This window comes from Talpa occidentalis, unplaced genomic scaffold (assembly GCF_014898055.3).
Source record: "Talpa occidentalis isolate TD23 unplaced genomic scaffold, MPIMG_talOcc4v2.1 talOcc4.5, whole genome shotgun sequence".
Lineage (NCBI taxonomy): Eukaryota > Metazoa > Chordata > Mammalia > Eulipotyphla > Talpidae > Talpa > Talpa occidentalis.
Window position 1 is genome coordinate 75502076 of NW_023604861.1, and position 20250 is coordinate 75522325.

The 20250-nt window shown below is 35.8% G+C and overlaps 1 protein-coding gene across 2 annotated transcripts; it reads right to left on the bottom strand.

Moving 5' to 3' along the window:
- Positions 1-4778: 4778 nt before the first annotated feature.
- On the bottom strand, positions 4779-13314 carry TMEM17 (transmembrane protein 17). 2 transcript variants are annotated; one of them, XM_037527470.2, is made up of 4 exons: positions 13173-13314; positions 7834-7937; positions 7567-7680; positions 4779-5728 (listed from the first exon to the last, which is right to left on the bottom strand). In XM_037527470.2, the coding sequence occupies exons 1-4, from the start codon at positions 13270-13272 to the stop codon at positions 5450-5452; spliced, it is 597 nt and encodes a 198-aa protein (XP_037383367.1). In that variant the 5' UTR covers positions 13273-13314; the 3' UTR covers positions 4779-5449. The 2 variants fall into 2 exon arrangements, with proteins under 2 accessions (XP_037383367.1, XP_037383368.1); XM_037527471.2 differs by lacking the exon at positions 13173-13314 and adding an exon at positions 12928-12993.
- Positions 13315-20250: the final 6936 nt, after the last annotated feature.

Sequence of the window (20250 nt, forward strand, 5' to 3'; positions counted from 1 at the left end):
AGTTTAGTTTTGCTTTTTATTGTCTCAAAAATTAACAATCTTTTGAAACTGGAATAAAGATATATACCAATAACAAATCAGTGTTAATTGCACTTATGAAAAAATAGCCTTTGTCTTTTGATAAACCGAATCTAGGACTAAAATCTAACATTTTACATTGCAACAAATTTACTGGATAAACTATTCCATTTGCCTCATTGTTTTCTGTCTCCATGCCTATTTTGCTATGCAAAAGCTTTATGTCAATTTACTTTTTGAGCCGTTTAAGACCAAACCAAATTATTCCTTCAATACATTGTAAGCAATCCCTTAAAGACCTCTTTTTTCTTGGCTATGTTTCCAATCTTGGGCTTATCACTATAATATTTCATGCTCTATGCTTCTGAAAAAATTCAATATTCAAGAACAAAGTAATCCAGAGCTTTACTTCATTTCAGTGTTTTTATGTCCTAGGGCTGTCCCAACTCAATGACCCAGTTTTCATTGTGTCACATCACACTGTTTGTTGCTGACTGTGACCAGCTTGCTTAATCCTTTTCCTGTTCCTTATCAGTTTTCCCTTAATTCAAATTTTTTTTTTATTATTATTCTTTGCACTTCTCCTTTCACAGCTTTAGGATTTTTTTTTTTCCTCCTCAGGAAACTTGGTACTCCTGCAGTAGCTACTTAGAAATACAAAGATGAAAGGCCCATAAGTTTGACCTTGTCAAAACGTTCATTGTACCCTCTTCACAATTTTGGGTGAATGGAAGAAAGTGGATATTGTAATTCAGCAATATACAACAAGAGTCCTTGAAAATGTTGATATCCTATTATCCAGCAATTTCACTTCTGAGAATAATTAAAAAGAATTGTCTAATATATGGGAAAAGCTAGATGTATGAGAAGTTCATTACAACATTATATATAAAAACAAAAGAAAACAATACAAATATCTAACAATAGAAGTTAAATTGTGTACTTGATGGAATATTGTGCAGTCATTTAAGGTAATGGTTATGTGACTATATACAAATGGGTAAATGTGAAATTTTCAGAAAAATGAGGCACAAAATTTTAAATGCCTTTGACTACAACCATGTTTTTTTAAAAAGCATTTATTTACAAAGAGAAAACTGCAAGGAAATGTGACATTTGCTAATAGTTGTTATTTTGGCTGGTTGAATTGTCAATTATTTTTCTTTCCTTTATTCTCAAAATCTTGGAGTCAATTTTCTTTACAATTAAAAAAATTTTTTAAAAAGATTTATTTATTTATTTATTTATACAAGCACTGGGTACAGTCAGAAACACGGGAGGGTGAGAGAATTCACCAGAGCCAGAGCGGAGTGGAGAGCAGGCAGAAGGACCGAAGTACACTGCTGAGGGGAGCAGCAGGCGGCAGGAGAGGTCTGCGCGCCATGTGGGACCCTCGCCCAGTGGCCCGGGATCGAACTGGCGCTGCAGAGGCTGCGGGCAGCTTTGCAACCCAGCGCTCAACCGCTGCGCCACCAGGGAGGCCCTACAATTTAAATTTTTAAAATCCATAATCTTAACCGATGCAAATAAAAAACCATTGAGGTAAGCTGTGTCAAATAAAATTTTTGAAAGACTATTTCAAACAGAGCTTGATTTAAGTCTAATCTAACAAGGAGTAGAGGAACAATAAAACAGTGAATATGTCATTTTGCTTATCATTGTGTGTAATTCCTGAAAGGATAAATTAGGAAAAACCTCTCAATAACTATTTTAGAATATAAAATAAAATTACTTTTAAGGACTTTAATAGGTCTATTCAGGTTTATTTTACTGTAACTGACTTTAGCCAGCTTTTCTCTCCAAAGTTACTTCGTCAAGTTCTGAAACACTCTGTTAACCTCAAGTAAAAACAATCAGCTATTCCAACAACAAAACTGGTTTATTTGGAAACATCCAACAGAAAAGAGCCAGACTGAAAGTACATGTCTCTTGGGGAGATCATGTGCAAACCCCGAACCAAATCTCAAGTGTTACTTTGTTTGGAAACACTTCTAGATTCCTATAGTGCCCCATCACACTGCGCTATCATTGTTCCACCTTTCCCTCTAGACAGTAAACTGGTTATTGTGTGCACAGGCAAGTACAAGTGTGTGTATCCACATCCCCTTATATCAGTGCTGGAAGACCTTCTTCCTGTCTCTGGAGTGGAGAAGCAACATCCCTGTGATAGGAGCCATGCTGGGGCTTGAAGTATGTTGACTGGGCTTACTTGGGCACTGTCTTCTAGCCTCCTGGGTTTTTGTATATTGATTCACACCATTCACTCCATTTCCCACACTGTCTTTAGAGAGATATTTCTGACAAAACTGTTTGTGATACTCTATTGCTTGTTGAGGGGGCCCAGAATATGAGCATCTTCAGGTCAGTTTACTAGATCCTCCCAAGCTTCTTTACCTCATTCTATGTCCTTCATATGCACCCTTCCCACCAGCTTTGTTTATTTGTAATACCTGAAATAGTGCTCACAGTCACTATTACTGTTGTCAATACTGAACTTAACACTTAATACCTACTCATTCCAAATCTCAAGTGTTACTTTGTTTGGAAACACTTCCAGATTCCTTATCTCATTTACATGTCCCTTCTCTTTGATCCTATAGTGCCCCATCACACTGCGCTATCATTGTTCCACCTTTCCCTCTAGACAGTAAACTGGTTATTGTGTGCACAGGCGAGTACAAGTGAGTGTATGCTTAACTGCACACCCTCCCCCCCCAACACCCTCCACCACCACCTCATTATACCCCTATGCTTAGATAATGAGAAGAATAGTGAATGTTACATGATATTGATGAAAGGCCAGTGTTCTAATCCTGGACACTAAGTACTGGAACACAGGAGATTTTCTGGAAGCTAAGGACTGTTTCCAGGTAGAAATCATTCAATACACCTCTCTGATGAAGTTCGACTTTTGTACTGTCCTAAGGTTGTCTTGCACATCCCACAATGTACTCCTGAGAACCAGAAGCATGTCTTACTTGTCTATGAACCCTCCACTACTCTTCAAACATGTGGATTAAAATCTGATTTTAAAAATCAGTCTGGTTTATAGAAATTTACAGCCACCTTTTCTGTGATGGAGATAAGCTTCCAGAAGAAAAAAATCTGTGAAATCCAAAATTATCTGTGAAGCTCAATATCTTAACTGAATTTTTTCACAACAGTGTGAAAACCCCTAGAAAGAAGGCTGTCATAGGAATTAAGGATTGACAGACATATTCACATAAAATAAAGACTGCCTAAACGCCAAACGTGCTTGACATGTGATTATCTTCCCTACCTCAATTTTCATGTAGGGACCTAGGTATACTCTGATAGAAAATATTGGTTCAACCTAACACAAAATTTGTTTAGATGAAAAACAAATAAATGACTTGGTCATGTTCTCAACAGACTTTCTTAATTCTTTTTCTCCATCCTTATTATATCTGCATTTTAAGCAATATATTACAGCAAGAAAATTTTTTTGGAAAGATTTAATAAATCAAATTCATTTTCCTAAAATTTTTATAGTCTTAATTTTTTTTTTTTTTAAAGATTTATTTTTATTTATTTATTTATTTATTTATTTATTTATTTATTTATTTATACAAGCACTGGGTACAGTCAGAAGTGTGGGAGGGTGAGAGAATTCACCAGAGCCAGAGTGGGGAGCAGAGCAGGCAGACTGATGAAGTACACTGCTGAGGGGAGCAGCGGGGCGGCAGGAGAGGTCTGCGCGCCATGTGGGACCCTCCTCTGGTGGCTGGGGAGCAGCCGGGGGTCGAACCGGCTCTGCAGAGGCTGCGGGCAGCTTCGCAACCCAGCGCTCAACCGCTGCGCCACCGGGGAGGCCCCTAGTCTTAATTTTTTTTAACGTTAGTGCCTCTGATACATTTAAACTTTAATTTAGGGTTAAGAGATTAAAAGCTAAAATTCTAACGTTTAAATATATCAGAGCCACTTCTATTTCAAACTCTGGAAACAGTTGCTAAATAGGAAATTCTTTTTTGATCACTCCCTTAATTCATCTGTTGTTTATATTTAGTTTTTTTTTTAAATTCTTATAGAATCACCTATTCCTATCTTGAAAAAATAATATCCGAATGGAATTCTATTTTGAATGTCAAATTATTGGAGTATACGCAGGCACTACTTTGGTTTAGGGGAAAGAGTAATCAGTCAGTGCATGGGGGAGAAATCATTGATGGGACATTATATATAATAATAAGCAGAAATAATAAAATTAGTATAAACAGTTTGGGCAGGTGTAATTAAGAGTGGGAAGTTCAGACGTTTTATTATAAGGATGAGTAAGGCAAAACAGGGCAATCCTTAAATGAACATAGGGCATAAAAAGAAAATTGGAATCATTTTAAAGGTAGCTGCAACTATCTCTCATTTATGTTACTTATAAAGGCACGTTTCACTCAGCGAACATCCTCATTTGAGATTGTGTTTGTATTCCCTTTGGCCATCTTAACTCTCACTATTGTTAATAGACACCCTGGTTTTCAAGTCAAACTTCATGTGAATTCCCTGCTATAAAGCAGTTCTTCAGTGAATAGTGATGTAATGAGATAAGGGTCAATGTGCCTAAAATAAATAATAACTAAATGAAAAAAAAAAAAAAGGGTCAATGTGCCTAGTGCAGTGCCACTATGTAAAGGTCCTAAATATATATATTTTTTGCTCCTTCCTCTCCTAGCAACTCTGTAATAAAACAAAAAAAAAAAATCCACTGCCCAAAAGAACTGCAAATGACAGGAATGATTTGTTGCTGAAAATTTAACATAAATACTTTATTTATTGTAAAGACATTTTGCACAACACCACCATAAATACTGAACATCATTTTATAAAAGGTAACAAATTCATGATAAAAATATTTCCTAAGTACCACAATTTACTAGTTTTCTTCTTCTACTCAGTATAACAGCTAGCACTAGAGCTAGAATTTAACCCTAGCAGATATGAAAATTTGGTTTATAAATATAGTCTAATACACAAGAATATTGACAAGCATTTCTAGGTGCCCTAAGAAACATGGTCAAATTTACAACCAAGATATGGACAGCCAATAAGTTTAAAAGAAATATATATATTCCTAGTTACAGGTGCTACTGTCTAGTTAAAGGTGTTAACTAGAAATATTACATTAAAGTAGCTAAACTGTGATCACTGTCACAGATTTCTACATACCTGAAAAAGTTGACAACAACAAAAATAAGACATTTGGCATCAGGTGGACAACATCTAGATTTTAGGGCTACTTTCAAGTACAAACAGTCTTTTATCATTGCCCCCAAATTTGGAATTTCAGAGCTAGAAAGTATATAATTCAAAACACTTGCACTGTCCCTTTTCTTATGCAAGCGCTCTGATGTTTTCCTAACTCTTGTAGTCATCTTCTAAACACATTCTTCTAAATTTTCCACTGAAAAGCGCTGGGTCAAAGCTCTTCTATACAGGATCTCATTCTTCTAGTATCTCTTCTGTTTGCAGAGAGCCGGTCAAAATCTTGAAGGTGGAAACGAGTTGCCAACTGATTTACCATTTTTCTCAAGGTAAGAAATGCTGAAACAACTTGGAAAGTAAGGAACATGGTGAAGATAATATGCACTGCTTTTTCCAAGGGCAGATTTGTTAGGCCCTCATTAAAGAGCAAGAAAAGAATTAAAGGCAATTGCAAAAGAAGGCTCAAAAGCCAAAAGCCAGCCAACTCAGGAACCTGCAATGACACAGTTAAGAATAGTAAGATCACTATATAGATGAAATATAGTGAAATAGTGCAATGTGAACATATGTACTATATTTAATGATGCATAAAATAATTTGCAAAAATTTTAGAATATTTGTACAAAGTTTAAATACAACTTAAGCTCAATATTACATTGGGAATGCATGGATATATGGTTAAGTGCATAACACATAAAGGGACATCATAACAAATACGAAAATCAATATTGTAGTTATCTTTTGTGTCAGAAGAAATAAATGAAGTACAACACATAGATAAGTAGCAAGCTTTTCCTAATATAATTCTTAAGCTAAGAGGTGGTTTCATAACTGCTGGATCCTCATTTTGTTTTTATCATTATGATTGATGGTATACATGCATATTTTACATAAATGTAAGTATTTTAAAATGTGCAGTTAATTTATAATGTATAAGGTTTTTTTAAAAAAAAGAATAGTAAGATCAGTAAAGTACAGCCTTTTGCTTATACAGATAAGTAAGTACTTAGCACTGCTATGAACCTGCATCATGGACCTTGGGAGTAACTGAAAAATAGTACAGTCCTTGTTCTCAGAGGACTTAAACTCTACGTAAGAAGAACAAACTGACTTACATGACAATCGTAGAATACTATAACTTAGTGGAAAATTAAGCACAACACTTAGAGGTATATACCGAATGGTACAAGAATTAAGAGAGTGATTAGGGTGGTAAAAAAAGAATTCAATTCTATTCAGCCATAAAAATGGAAATCCTGTTATTTGTGGCAACATAGATGGGTCTTCAAGGTATTCCTCACTTACATGTGGAATCATAAAAACCAAATTCATAGAAACAGTGGTCATGTTATTGGTTACTAGAGGTGGGATTACGAGAATTGTTGATGATGGTTAAAAGACAACAAAATGCCAGTCAGAAGATAAATAAATTATGGGTATCACAAATTATTGATCACTATAGTTAACAATACTGATAGGTGTATCTGAAAGCTGCTAAATGAGTAGATATTGAAAGATCTCATCACATGGGAAAAATATCTTTGTAACTATGTGAAGTGAATAAACTTACTGTGGCAATCATTTTGCTGTGCATGTATATATCTCAATTCATTTTTTGGTATAGCTTAAATGTACACAACGTTATATGTGAATTATGTCTCAAAACTGGAGGAAAAAAAAGGGGTTGGGATTCTAAATTCTCCCAATTTAAGGTTGGGAGAAGGAGGACAAGGAAAAAAGGTTAGTAAGCAAAGATGTAGGATGAATCGGACTGGGAATCATTATTTGAGCCTAAGATGCTGGGCAGAAACAGCAAGCAATATGGTGAGGCAGGCTGGGTGGGGCCTAATTATGAAGGGCCTAGAAAACCATAAAATCTTTAGGCTCTATCCCTAAGCTCTGGTAATGGTAAATACTTATGCATCAAGATGATTCAGAAAATATGTGACTGGCATAGGAAATGAGTTATAATTTCCCCCCATTTTCTTATTCAGATTCCAAATAAGCATGTATAATTGACCAAGTATTTTCAAAACTGATGAGATGAGGGAAAATTATCAATTCTTTGGTGTTTACTGTGTTCAAGTATTTTACAGAAATTATTTCATTTAATCCCAACAAACCCGTGAAATGAATATGTCCCCCATTTTATACATGAAGAAACTGTGCCTCAAGAGATTAAGCTAACCACAGTAACAGCAGTGTGAAAGTTGAAGCCAGGCCTTAACTGTAGGCCTTTGCTTTCTAGCATATCTCACTCCCTTTTCCTTGCTATGAAAATCTTAATGCCTTTATGTATGTAGTGCTAAGAGAAAGGAAAGAAGAGCCTACCTTCTCCTGTAGGTTACCCATGTAGCCCAGATATAACCGGATAGCTTCAATTAGGGTTATCAGGATGATAACAGTGACCACAATAAATTTGTAGTAATCAGGCAAGATTGAATACTAAAAAATAAAAATTAAAAATGTTTGTAAAATTTTACATATAATAAAACTTAGACAGAAAAAAATATTAAGAACTTTAATTTTATTAACAGTATTCCAATGCCAGGGGTGGTCAGAAGAGATCTCAGCAGAAGTACTGGAGCATAGACTGACCTTCATCTGAAGCATCATAACACTGCTTATCCACCAAAGTGGGAAAAAGTAAGTGTTAAAATAAAGTGACATCTGCAGTTCCAAACTGGAGACCATTTCATTATCTACAGAAGAAATAAAAGGAACAAACTATTAATCCTGGTCTATGCCCTAGAAGTTCTTTAGTTCCCTAGAATTAGTAACTATAGTATAGACTCAACAAAACTCCAAGTTTTAAGCCTATTTATAATCCAAGAGGGAATGCTTCCTAAACATTTTATGATATCAACATTACCTTAATACCAAAACTAGACAAAGACAGCACAAGAAAAGAAACCTACAGACCAATATTCCTTCTGAATATTCATATGAAAATTCTCAATACAATTCCAGCAAATTGAATTGAATAATACATTATAAGGATTAGACACCACAATCTAGTGGGATTTATCCTAGGGATGCAAGGATGGTTTAACATATGTAGTTCATCAATGTGATGCCATTATATCAACAAAAGAAAAGATAAACATCATGTTACTATTAACAGATGCAGAGAACACATTTGATAAGATTCAGTACTTATTTAAGAAAAAAAGTAAACAAGATGAGAATAGAAGGAACCTACTAATAAAAGCTATGTATCCACATCTACAGCCAACATAAACTTAATGGTGAAAAACTGGAAGCTTTCCCTTTAAGATTCGGAGTAAGACAAGAATGCTTATTGGCATAACTTCACTTTAATTTAGTATTAGAGGTGTAAGCTAGAGTAACCAGGCAACATTAGGAAATAAAAGAAGTTTTTCCAGGTTGGAAAAGAAGAAGTAAAACTCATTATTTGCAGATGATATGGTACTATTTATAGAAACCCTAAAAACTCCAGGGGAAAGCTAATAGAAACAATACATGAGTCCAGCAAAGTGTCAGGTTACAAAATCAACACACACAAAAATCGGTTGCATTTTTATATGAAAACTATGAATGAGAAGAAAAATCAAAATAATTTCATTCACAATTACATCAAAAAGAATCAAACACCTAGCTATTAACCAAGGCAGTGAAGTCAATGAAAACTACAAGACATTATTTTTTTTACAAGATATTATTAATGGATATAAATCACAAGGAGATAAGGAGATAAATGGATAGTCCATGCTCATGGATGGGGGGAAAATCAATATAGTCAAAATGACTTCCATCCAAAATGATATATAAATTTAACATAACCGCCATTAAAAAACCAACATATTCTGCAATGAAATTGAAAAACAATATTAAAAATTTGTATAGAACCATAAAAGTTCTCAAATAGCTAAAGAATTCCTAAGAAAAATAGAGGCTAGTATATTATAAAGTAGTTGACTTTATACTATGCCATAAAGCAAAAGTAATTAAAACAGTATGTTATTGGCATAAAAACAGACACATGGACCAAAAGAGCAGAATCAAAAGCCCTGAAACATCCCATGTATATATAAGTACTTAATTTGCAAAAAAAAATGGACACAGCCATTCAATGAGGAGAGTCTTTTTAATAAATGGTGCTGGGAAAACTGAACAGTACGTGTAAAAGAATGAAGCTGGATCACTCTCTAACTGCAGGCACAAAAATGAATTCTAAATAGGTTAAAGGGGCCCAGTGCGAGGGGTTAAGATGCAACCTATAAGCTATCCGCAGCCACTGCAGCAGGAGTTTGATCCCTAGCCCGCGAGGGAGTAACCCACATGGCACAGCAGACCTCTCCTGACTCGCCCACCTGCTACCCTTAGCAATGTATTTCAGTCAGTCTGCCTGTCTGTTCCCCACTCTGTCTCTGGTGAATCCTCTCACCCTCTACACCTCTGGCCTGTACCCCAGTTCTTGTATGCATAAATAAATAAATCTTTAAAAATAAATAAATAAATAGGTTAAAGACTTAGATATGCAACCTGCAACAATAAAATATATCTAAAAAATTCAGTGAATCATATCAGGATATTAATCATATCAGGATGTTTTTGAAGACTTGACCCCTATGGCAAGGGAAATAAAAGCAAAAACAATTGGAATTACCTCAAATTAGAAACCTTTTGCTCAAAGAAAGAAAATATAAGTAGATTACAAAGACATCCTACTGAATCAGAGAAAATAGTCACACACTGCACAGCCAACAAGGAGTTAACATTCAAGATTTATAAAAAACTTATTCAGCTTAGCAACAAAACACCTAAACAACCCAATTAATAAATGGATACATCTTAACAAGTCACCAAAGGAAGATATTCAGAAGACCAACAGAGATATGGAAAAATGTTCCTTATTGCTTTTAATAAGGGAGATGGAAGTTAAAACCACAGTGAGCTATCATCTCATACTTGCCAGAATGTCATGGATTAAAAAAGCAACAACAAATGCTGGAGAGGATGTGGAGAAAGAACCCTATTAACTCTGTTGGTGGGAATGCAAACTGGTGCAGCCATTGTGGAAAGCAAAAAATACTGAAAATGAAAATACCATATGATCTAGCAATCCCACTTGTGGGCATCCAACCGAAGAACATGAAATTATCAACTCAAAATCACATGCTCTAAGTGTGTTTCGGTACATCTACTGGTCTGCTCTCCACTCTTTCTGGTGAATCTTCTCACCTCCAGTGACTCTGGCCTCTACCCCACTTCTTAAAAACAAATTAGATGCTCTACATTGTTTATTGTAGCATTATGTACAACAGTTAGGCAATGGAAACAACCTAAGTGCCCATTACTAGAGTACTGGATCAAGAAGATGTGGCATATTATTTAGTGATAGGAAGGATGAAATGTTGACAGTTATAGCAAAATGGAAAGATTCTGAGGAAATTATGTGTAGTAAAGCAAGTCAGAATGACAGACAAATATTGGTCATTTATGTAATGGAAAAGACAACAAAGCAAAAGACTTATAAAAATTAGTGAACACAAATAAAGTGAGGTTTCTAAGGTAAAGAGGGAGAGGGGAGAGAGAACAGAGGCAAAGGAGGCATAAGGAATGGTGGTAGGAAATCAATCAACCAAATTACCTCACAGATTGTTGTTAGTAGTAGAGAGAATAAAAATCATTTCACTCCAGCACTATGCATGGCACTTAGGGGTTAATAAATATTAGTCCCATTTCCTTTTCTTAATATATAGATTACTTGTAAGCAGTCTACCCAAATTTGAGACCCTCATAGAACCTATCATCTTATTCTACAAACAGTACCAAATACACAAAAGCAGAGAGAATGAATTAATGAAAGCATAATATTATAAGGATATATTCAGTGTAGCCATTTGTGATACATAAATTTCATTTATCTAATGCTGATTACATACTACTTTTTTTGGGGGGGAAGGAAGAGGATTCTAAATTAGGTTTGATTTTTAAAATTGAGTTCTACAAAAGCACCCTTAAATTTGACTGAATTCTAACACTTGAAGAGTAGACATCTACTTTGAAATCCATTGATCTAAATGAAAGAATATATAAAGGTTCTAAAAGAAATTTCTTAAAAACTATTTTTTCTTTTTCTCTGCAGTTGAGTATTTATATTTATCATTTAATAATTTTAAAATATAACATATAATTATGGTCTCTCACATCAAAGTTTCCATTTGCTCCAAGTATATGAGACCTCATTATTATGATCCACTTTTGTTTGCTATTTATTAAATTACCACTGATAAATGAATTCTTAAAATGTGTTACATCTGAAGATATATTCACTAGTCAGGGATTCTAAATTCATAACAACAGTACTACTCTTGATTAGCTGTGTACATAAGATATTCATTTGTAATTAAGTACAAATAATCCTAGTTCAGATCCATAAAAAATAAAATATGGGAAAGTAAAGATAAATTAGGTTAAGCTAAAATTTTTAGTAGCTTTGGAGCAGTAATTAATCAACATTTTTGTAGGTAAGTTTTTTTGTTAGAAATTTTGAATATGAGTGATGCCATGCCTATATTTCAGGTCAAACTAATTATGCAATTGAAAATCCAGTTAATATGTAAATAAACCTTGAAAACACCAGAAATGAATCTATTAAATTTTGCAAGAGTGCCATTTGAGTTCTATAAAGGGAACTTAAATCACAATGAGCTACATTTTACAGCTGTGAATCAAGGGTAGGGATACGACCAGCCAGTTACTAAAAATGTTTTTTCACATTTATAAATGGTGGGCGAACGCTCCCTCCACCTCCAAAACAATGAGACACTGAACATCATATGAAATTCAATTTTTAGTATCCGTAAATAAAGTTTTCTTGGAACACTGTCATATTCACTTAGTTACCATTGTCTGTGGCTGTACAGAGACCTATGCCTGTAAAGTCTAAAATATTAATATCTGGCCCTTTACAGAAAAGGTCAATTGATCCTGACACCTTCTACGATCAGATTTTAGCTCCTATTAAACATGAGCTGTAAGATCAGAAACATAAATACCCATTTTTCACATTGTTCTTCCCAGTACATGCTAAATCATGAAAAGGCCTGAATTTAGGAAGAGGCAAGTCATCAGGTGACAATTACAACTGTGGGAATTGACTGGACTTCCCCATCCTTTAAAAAAAATCTCTGAAAAGGCAAGAGGAAACGATTTCTATTTCTGAGAAGAGTTCAGTGATAAAAACTGCATGGGTTTGACAGTATGTTGTTTATCGTCACGATTTAAGAGGAGAAGACGAAGGAAACTGCGTTATTCACTTGCTGTCATGTAGAATGCATCATCTTGATATTTTGTGGCCAGATTTAGGGAAAGCATTATGTATAGGAGATGGGGAGGAGATGGCAGGGAAGGGAAAGCGTTTTACTGAAGGTTGTACTAATGCGGCAGCTGTCATTCTGGAAAGCAGAGCGGCTTAAAGTGACTCAAAACATTTGCCATCTTTTCCGCCAGAAAATGGACTTGCGGCGCAGCTTATATCTTCTGTTACAAATTGAAAAAGGGAGATATTTTACCCGGGTGGGGAGTGGGCAGGGAGATTGCTTGAGCGGTTTCCCCTCCTGACCAGAAAAGCCTACGCGAGCTTTCTCGGAGGACGCGAGGCCCCACACGAATGCCGCGGAGGCGGCTTTTACATTTTTATTTCTTGAGGAAGGCCGGCCCTACCTCAGCTACCCGGCTTGCCGTGGGGCCGCAGCAAGATCAGCCCTGGAAAGACAGGAACCCGCCCGGAGGAACCCCAGCCCTAGCCTAGCCTTCCGCCCGGCCCCTCCTCCAGGGCGCTTCCGCACTGCGGAGAACCAGCTGAAGGCGAAACCGCCATTTTAGGTCCTGGCAAAAATCTGGCCGCTCTAAAACCCACGCCAGGTCCACGCGGCCCACACCCTCTACGCTGGGCCTCGGCCACTCACCAGAACCCTCGCCGTACTCCGGCCCTGTCCGGTTGGAGTCACTGAACACGGTCCGGCTGAAGTTTCCCAGCCGCTGACGGACCGGGTTCGGAAGCTCCATATCCGGGCCTCGCACTCGCTCACTGTCGGGCCCGCTGCGCTCAGCGGTTCCCACGGCAACCGGGGACGTGCGCGCGCGCGCCGCGGCTGCACTGTAGAGGCCCAGGCGCTGACCGCGAGCCCGCTTGGAAGGGAGAGATGTGATATATCAATATATAACAAATATCCGTTTGTTTCTTTAGATATGCAACAATGAGGAACTGATGAAACACATTAGAGCACCTATATTTGATGGAATAGCAGCAGTTTTAAAGACATGCTTGCAAGAAATACTTGATATGGATTAACCTGAAGTAAACATATAAACAGAAATTAAATAGTAATGAACCTAATTTAGCAAAGTCTGTGTGTGTGCGTGTGTGTGTGTGTGTGTGGAGCAGGGAGAGGAACACAAACATTGTGGCTTCAAAAAAGGACTAGAAGGTAATCTAAAATGTTCTGGATGATGGCTTTTGGGTGACTTAAATTTTTAAAATTATGTCTGTTTTTTCAGCTTTCAAACAAGTTGTATGTTTAATAAAAAAACTAAATGCAATATACATATAGAAAAGGGCAGAAACATATATTTGTGGCCAGCTCTCAGATAAACAGACCTTTATCAGTCAGCACTTCCACAAGCTTGCCTTTCTGTCCTCCTATGCTCGTTAACTTCCTACTACTAACTGACCTTTCCTAACTTCTAGTAGCACAAAATAGTTTTGCCTATTTTTATGCCTTGTATAAAAGTATCAAACACGATAAATATTTTAAAAATCTAGCTCTTTGCTGTCAACATTATTTTATAAAATTCTTTTATATTGTTGAGTGTAGATTCTTTTCCTTTGTTGTGTATAACCACACCATAATAAGTTTATAAGTTCTTCTATTGATGAGCATCTGTGTGTTTTCTATTTTGGAGCTGTTATGAATAGTGCCACTTTTGGTGAAAATACGGTTGGTGAATGTTTGCATGTATTTATGTTGTTTTGAGTAAAATCCTGGGAGTGGAGTTGCTAGTTTGTAAGGTACCATCCAGGTTTAATAGATGCCAACAGTTTTTCCAAAGTGGTTGTACCAATTTCTGCTACCTCCAGCAATGTATAAACATTCCTGTTGCTCCAGATCCATCACCAAAACTTAACTATTTTTCATCCTTTCCTTTTAACCATTATGATGTTGTAAGGGAATCGTATTATTTTTACAATCAAATGGAAAACCACACATTTATACAAATATCAAGAGGAAAGTATGAGAGAATATGCATTTGAGGCTAGAATTCAAAATAATTTAACATGTATATTGCATTCCTACTAGCTTTTGGGAAGAGTTATAGTAGATTATTAGGGGTATAATCCCTTCCTATCAAGAATCTCAGCCCACTGAGGAGTGAGAGGTGTAGAAACAGTAAATATAATATGCTTTAGTATAGGAACACATATGAAGAAGCAATTAATTCTGGTTGGGGAAAGCCTGGAGCTTAAACCTTAGCATCTCTAAAATGGCTTCCAGAACCTTCCTGAAGTTGGATTAAGTGCCTTCCTCTGTTTCTCAAAGTATTTTCCTCTTTGTTACTTTGGTCTGGTGTACTGTACATGACCAGTACTGGTCATGGTGTACTGTAATTGTTTATTTGTGCCTGTTTCTCTTGCTAGTTTATAAACTCACGGATAAGCTTTCCTATTTATCTCCTGGACACCAACATGATGCTTGGCTTAGAGTAGGAACTGGGTAACTATTGAATGAATGAAGGGGAAAATGGTCTAAAGACAACTCCTGTGACTTCCTATTTCTAGTTCGAGGATTTATTCAATTCTGACATCAGATTCATTCTATATCATGGAGAATTGCTATATTAAAATGATGAATCATGAATAATTTTTTTAAATATAGCAACAAAGAATAGCTTTCATATATTAAATTAGCCACAGTTTTTACAAAAACACAGTGAAGCAAGAAGCTTCATACTCTGCAGGTTAAATTATGATTTGAGCAATGTCTTGGAGAAAAACAATCAGCAATCTGTACAAATTGCTTTTAAAAATGGTCTGACCACTAATGAAATAATCCAAAATGTTAGCCTCTGTTTTGGGAAATAATTATAAAAACAAGTAATATGTTATACATCTAGATATTGCTGTCAAAATTATTGATTCTTGTTTTTAAAAAAATGATGGGAACATCTGAAGTGCCCAACCACAGGGTTCACTTGAGCAGATTATACAGTATTGGACAGTGTTGGACAGTGTTGGACTATGGTAGAAAGAATGTCCTTGGAAACAGAGAGAATTGGGTTCAGAGCCCCTAAAATTCTCATTTTACCACTCCTGAGTTATTCCATTGATTTTAGACTTTGTTCTGTAAAGTGAAAATACGAATAACTTACTGTTGATATAATTATATCATAAAATAAGGCTTTCTATATGTAATAGCTATCATTTATCTGTTAAAATGTTTGTGAAGAAGAAATACCTACAGTGGAATGAAATTATACCAACATTAAATTTTTAAATTCAGCCGCAATGGCTAGGCCATACTTAGAGGCTTTTTTAGTAAACACAGTAGGTGCATTTAACCATGAAGTACTCCATATGTGTAGCCAAATTTATCAAAAACCCAAGTGAATTAAAGATCATCCCTAGCATTGAAAAAATATGTAAAGCACCTTGTTCAGACTGTAATTTCAACAATATCCTGGAAGAAAGAATCGATGACATTATGGATATTTTCCCTTTAGTTTTATTACTCAGCTTTGCTATGATTAGCATGCATTTTATCATATGAAAAGATATTATTAAAAATAAATTGAGATGGAAAGGCAATAATAGTGCAAAAAATATTGTGGAAGAGTTTTGAGAGGAAAAATTCTGATTTGGAACGAACTCTGCCATTATTGATGTCACAAATTATTCAGTGTTAAAAAACTCCAGATATTTTGTTAGTTGATGCTCAGAGTTGTGAGTGATGCTCACAATAACATTCGTGAAGTACTAAAGAACAGAGAAGAGAATCCATTTTCATGGGACAGGAGGCTAGTATAATTTGGGTTTCCTTGGTCTAGTCCTAGACTTATTACTCAGATTCTAAGGAAAGAATACAGAATTTCTTTTAAAATTATGAGACTCATTCCCAGCAAGATTAATCAATAACCTTATAAAGTTAAACTGTTTACTTCTTATAATAACATTGATGGCCAAAGCTAATTCTCAAATAGTTGTTTAATGTTTTTCATTGGGGTTTAATTATATCAGTGGTTTGCTTTACTAAATATTTTCATAAAAACTCAGAGACTAATGAAATGGTTTGTTTGAATGATGTATTATTCTGTGTGGCAAGTAGTTGATTTGGGAGTTATTTAAAATTATTCCATGGTATAATAAAAATAGAAATTCTTTCTACTTGATACTAATAAGGACTTATGAAATAATGTTTTTAAGTGAATTGTTACTCAATTTATTGCCTTAAAATGAACTGTGAGATATTTCTAAGAATTTAGATAAATTTAAAAGATAGCACATAATCGGGTATAATATTTTTGGATATGATTCCACATCAGCATCCACATTTTAAAAATATTACTCTGAATTACCTGAAATGTAATCTTACACTCCTCAAGCATGTTAATGGATAATCCAAACCATTTTAAGCCACTAGTACAATATATTCTATTCACAGCACTTTTCAACGGTTTGTAAGAATCAGATTATGTATTACATAGAAAGTCAGATCTCATAAAAGGAAATTTTCATACTGTATTAAGTGATATTTCAAGGCTAACTTCAATATTTTGTTTTCAAAGACATCCCTATTGAACATTTTTATTAGAATAGTTCTTACTTTAAAAATGCTGTTTATATTATAGGTTTTTTTTTTTTTTTTTTTTTTTTTTGGTTCTGTGGCATTTCTTTGTGTTAGCCTACCACGCTGCTCAACTACTATAGCAGGCAGCTGGTCCATGTGTGAAACTACGTGGGAGATGGGAATGACAAGCTCAGGAAGAATCAGTAAAGCAAAACCTTCTTTAGGAAACTTCAGATCTGTCAAGTGAACTGTGATACTAATTAGAAGCAAGTGGCCATTTTATTGAATTAGTTGTGATATTATTAATAATAATGTTTTTATATGACTGTATAAAATGGAAATTATGCCTGATGTTTCCCTTTCTGGATAGAAATTACTCTTTACCATTTATTGACTATAATACAATATTGTGCCTTCCCCTCATTACATATTAATGCATCATACCCTCTTGCTTGTTTTAAATTGTGGCGCAATGCCTTTAGCAAATTTATGTAGATAAGTAACAGATCTCCAAATTTTCTTGAAGGTAAGTTTTCTTTGCAAAATAGAAAATTATTGTAATTATTCCTGTATACCTTTCCCTTTGTCACTGTATTTTTGGTTAATACAGAATTGTTCTTTTTTTCTTCTTCCAATATATGCTGTGAAGATTAACCCAAGTTCCAGGTGGTTGGAAACAAGTATAACAGGATGTCAACAGGGATGTTCACTGGGCCCTGGATAAGGTCCAAAGCTGCTCACAGAAGGTGGTAAGCACACATATTCTAAGTTCACGGACCACCTATGGTTAGGCCAGTCTACTAAGAAATGTCAACACAGGAAAACAGGCTGACCACCAAAAATTCCCTAAATCATCCCTGAATGAATACTCCCTGGAGTATGAGCAAGGGTGGGTAGATCGGAAGTTAGCCTTTTGTGAAGTGACAACACCTTGCCTTCACCCTGTGTTCACTGTTAGGGAGGAGATGGAGACTCTTCTTCCTCTTCGAGTCTTCCCCTTAAAGTTCCCTCAAGAGAACTGCATATAAAGTTGCAGATGCCAAATCATCCCTCTCTGCTAGACTGGAGACTGATGACTGTCTCATCTCTGACCTCTCTGGGGCTAGCAAAGTGCTTGGTATTCTAGGACAAGGATGGGGATGGCAGAGAGACGGCCTAGGTAAGAGAAACCCACATTGCCATATCTAAGAGAGGCAGCTTGCTGGACACCAGTGGAAGAAGTCAAGTAGGCAAAAGACATACCTTATAGGAACTAGGCAGCAAGGAGGCACCCCAAGGGTCCTTTTCAGTAAGGAAGTCAGTACTTGGATTCTCTCCAGTATAGACAGCATTGAAAATCTGACAGTGTTGACTAGAGAAACAGCAGCATCTTAAAGAGAGCATATTAGGGGAGCTAATAAAATACCTATTTCCACATTCATTCTCTTACTCTAACATCAGAATGAGAGTACTGGAAAGGAGGAACAGGAGGGGTATTAGAGTAGAGCTCTCCAGCTCTTAGTCCCACTCCCAGCCTCCCGCCAGGCCATACATACACACACTGAAAGCCACCAACAGACTGTCTGCTTTTCTCTAGAGAGAAGAAGGGGAAAGAAATTTTTATCTCATCTTGAAACTAAATTGAAAATAAGCAGAACTGAATTTTACTTGCCAGAATGAGATGATTCTAGTAACTGAAGAGACTGATAAGTAGAATCAAGCTAAGGTGTGATTGAGAGAGTTGATATCCAGCTAAAAATGGCAGGGGTATAGCACAATTAGTATGTGTTTGGGATTATTTGACAAAAATAAAGCCATTTCTGATTCATATCCCTGTGAATTGAGAGTCCTCAAGGAAGTAGTTATACAATAAATAGAGTTTAATTTTTATGGGAGAGTGGGATGATCAGTTCTGAATAACACAGACTGGCGAGATTAATGTCAATTCAAGTAAGAAACTAGAATTTTTTTTTCTTCCTCAATTGAAATGTCATTAATACACATAAAAAGTACAAATCTTTAGTCTAGAGCTCCATGAATTTTGATAAAGTGAACTCACCTTTGTAACGAACACCTAGATCAGGAAAGAAAACAGTTCCAACACGCTGCAAGAACTTCATGTTCCCTCTCAATCTTATCCTCCTCCTGAATTTACCACTGTCTTGATTTTGATAGAGATTAATTTTCCCTAATTTTACTTTTATGTGAATGAAGTCCTATATTGTGTACCTTTTGTACTTACTCCATTCACTTAACATTACTTATGTGAGATTCATCGACTTTGTTGCATGGAGAAGTCAATGAAAACTATTCATTTTCATTGCTGTATGATAGTTTGCTGTTTGAATATACTACGAATTTTATTTATACAATGGTAATAGACATTGTTTTTGTTTTTTTCTGATTTGGAAGACTTGCTTGCTAATATTTTATTTGGGGCTTTTGCATCTTGTTTATGAGAAAGATTAACCTGAAATTTTCCTATCTTGAAATGCTCTTGTCAGTTTTTGATATCGTGGTTGTACCAACCTCATAAAATAATGGGAGCTATTCTCCCCTTGTCTGTTATTTGGAAGGCTTTGTGAAATATTAGTGTTTTCCTTTTGTGTTTGGAAGAATTCCCCAGAGAATTCTTCTATGTGTTTTAGAAGTTTAAAATTATGAATTTAATTTTTGTTTATAGACATAGAGTTGTTTGGATTTTCTCTTTACTCTTTTTTTCAACTCTGATAAGTTAAATACAGGGGTCTCAACTTACAAAACTTCAATTTGTGACTTTTTTTTTTTTAAGATTTATTTATTTATTTATTTATTTATTTATTTATTTATTTATTTATACAAGCACTGGGTACAGTCAGAAGCGCGGGAGGGTGAGAGAATTCACCAGAGCCAGAGCAGGGAGCGAAGGAGGCAGAAGGACCGAAGTACACTGCTGAGGGGAGTAGCGGGCGGCAGGAGAGGTTTGCGCCACGTGGGACCGGGGAGCAGCCAGGGATCGAACCGGCGCTGCGGAGGCTTCAGGCAGCTTCGCAACCAAGGGCTCAACTGCTGCGCGACCGGGGAGGCCCCAATTTGTGACTTTTTGACTCAACAATGGTGTGAAAGGAATACACATTCAGTAAAAATGGTACTTCAAATTTTGAATTTTGGTCTTTTCTTGAGCTAGTGATAATTGGTAGGCTATACTCTGGTGATGCTGGGCAACAGCAGTGAGCAATAGCAT

Bases quoted from the DNA above. Each gene is read 5' to 3' on its own strand.
- TMEM17 (XM_037527470.2), bottom strand. From the start codon at position 13,272: ATGGAGCTTCCGAACCCGGTCCGTCAGCGGCTGGGAAACTTCAGCCGG. The intron at 7,938-13,172 runs GTGAGTGGCCGA...TTTCTTCTGTAG, and splicing joins GGAGTACGGCGAGGGTTCTG to ATAATGAAATGGTCTCCAGT. The intron at 7,681-7,833 runs GTCAGTCTATGC...TTTATTTTTTAG, and splicing joins TTATGATGCTTCAGATGAAG to TATTCAATCTTGCCTGATTA.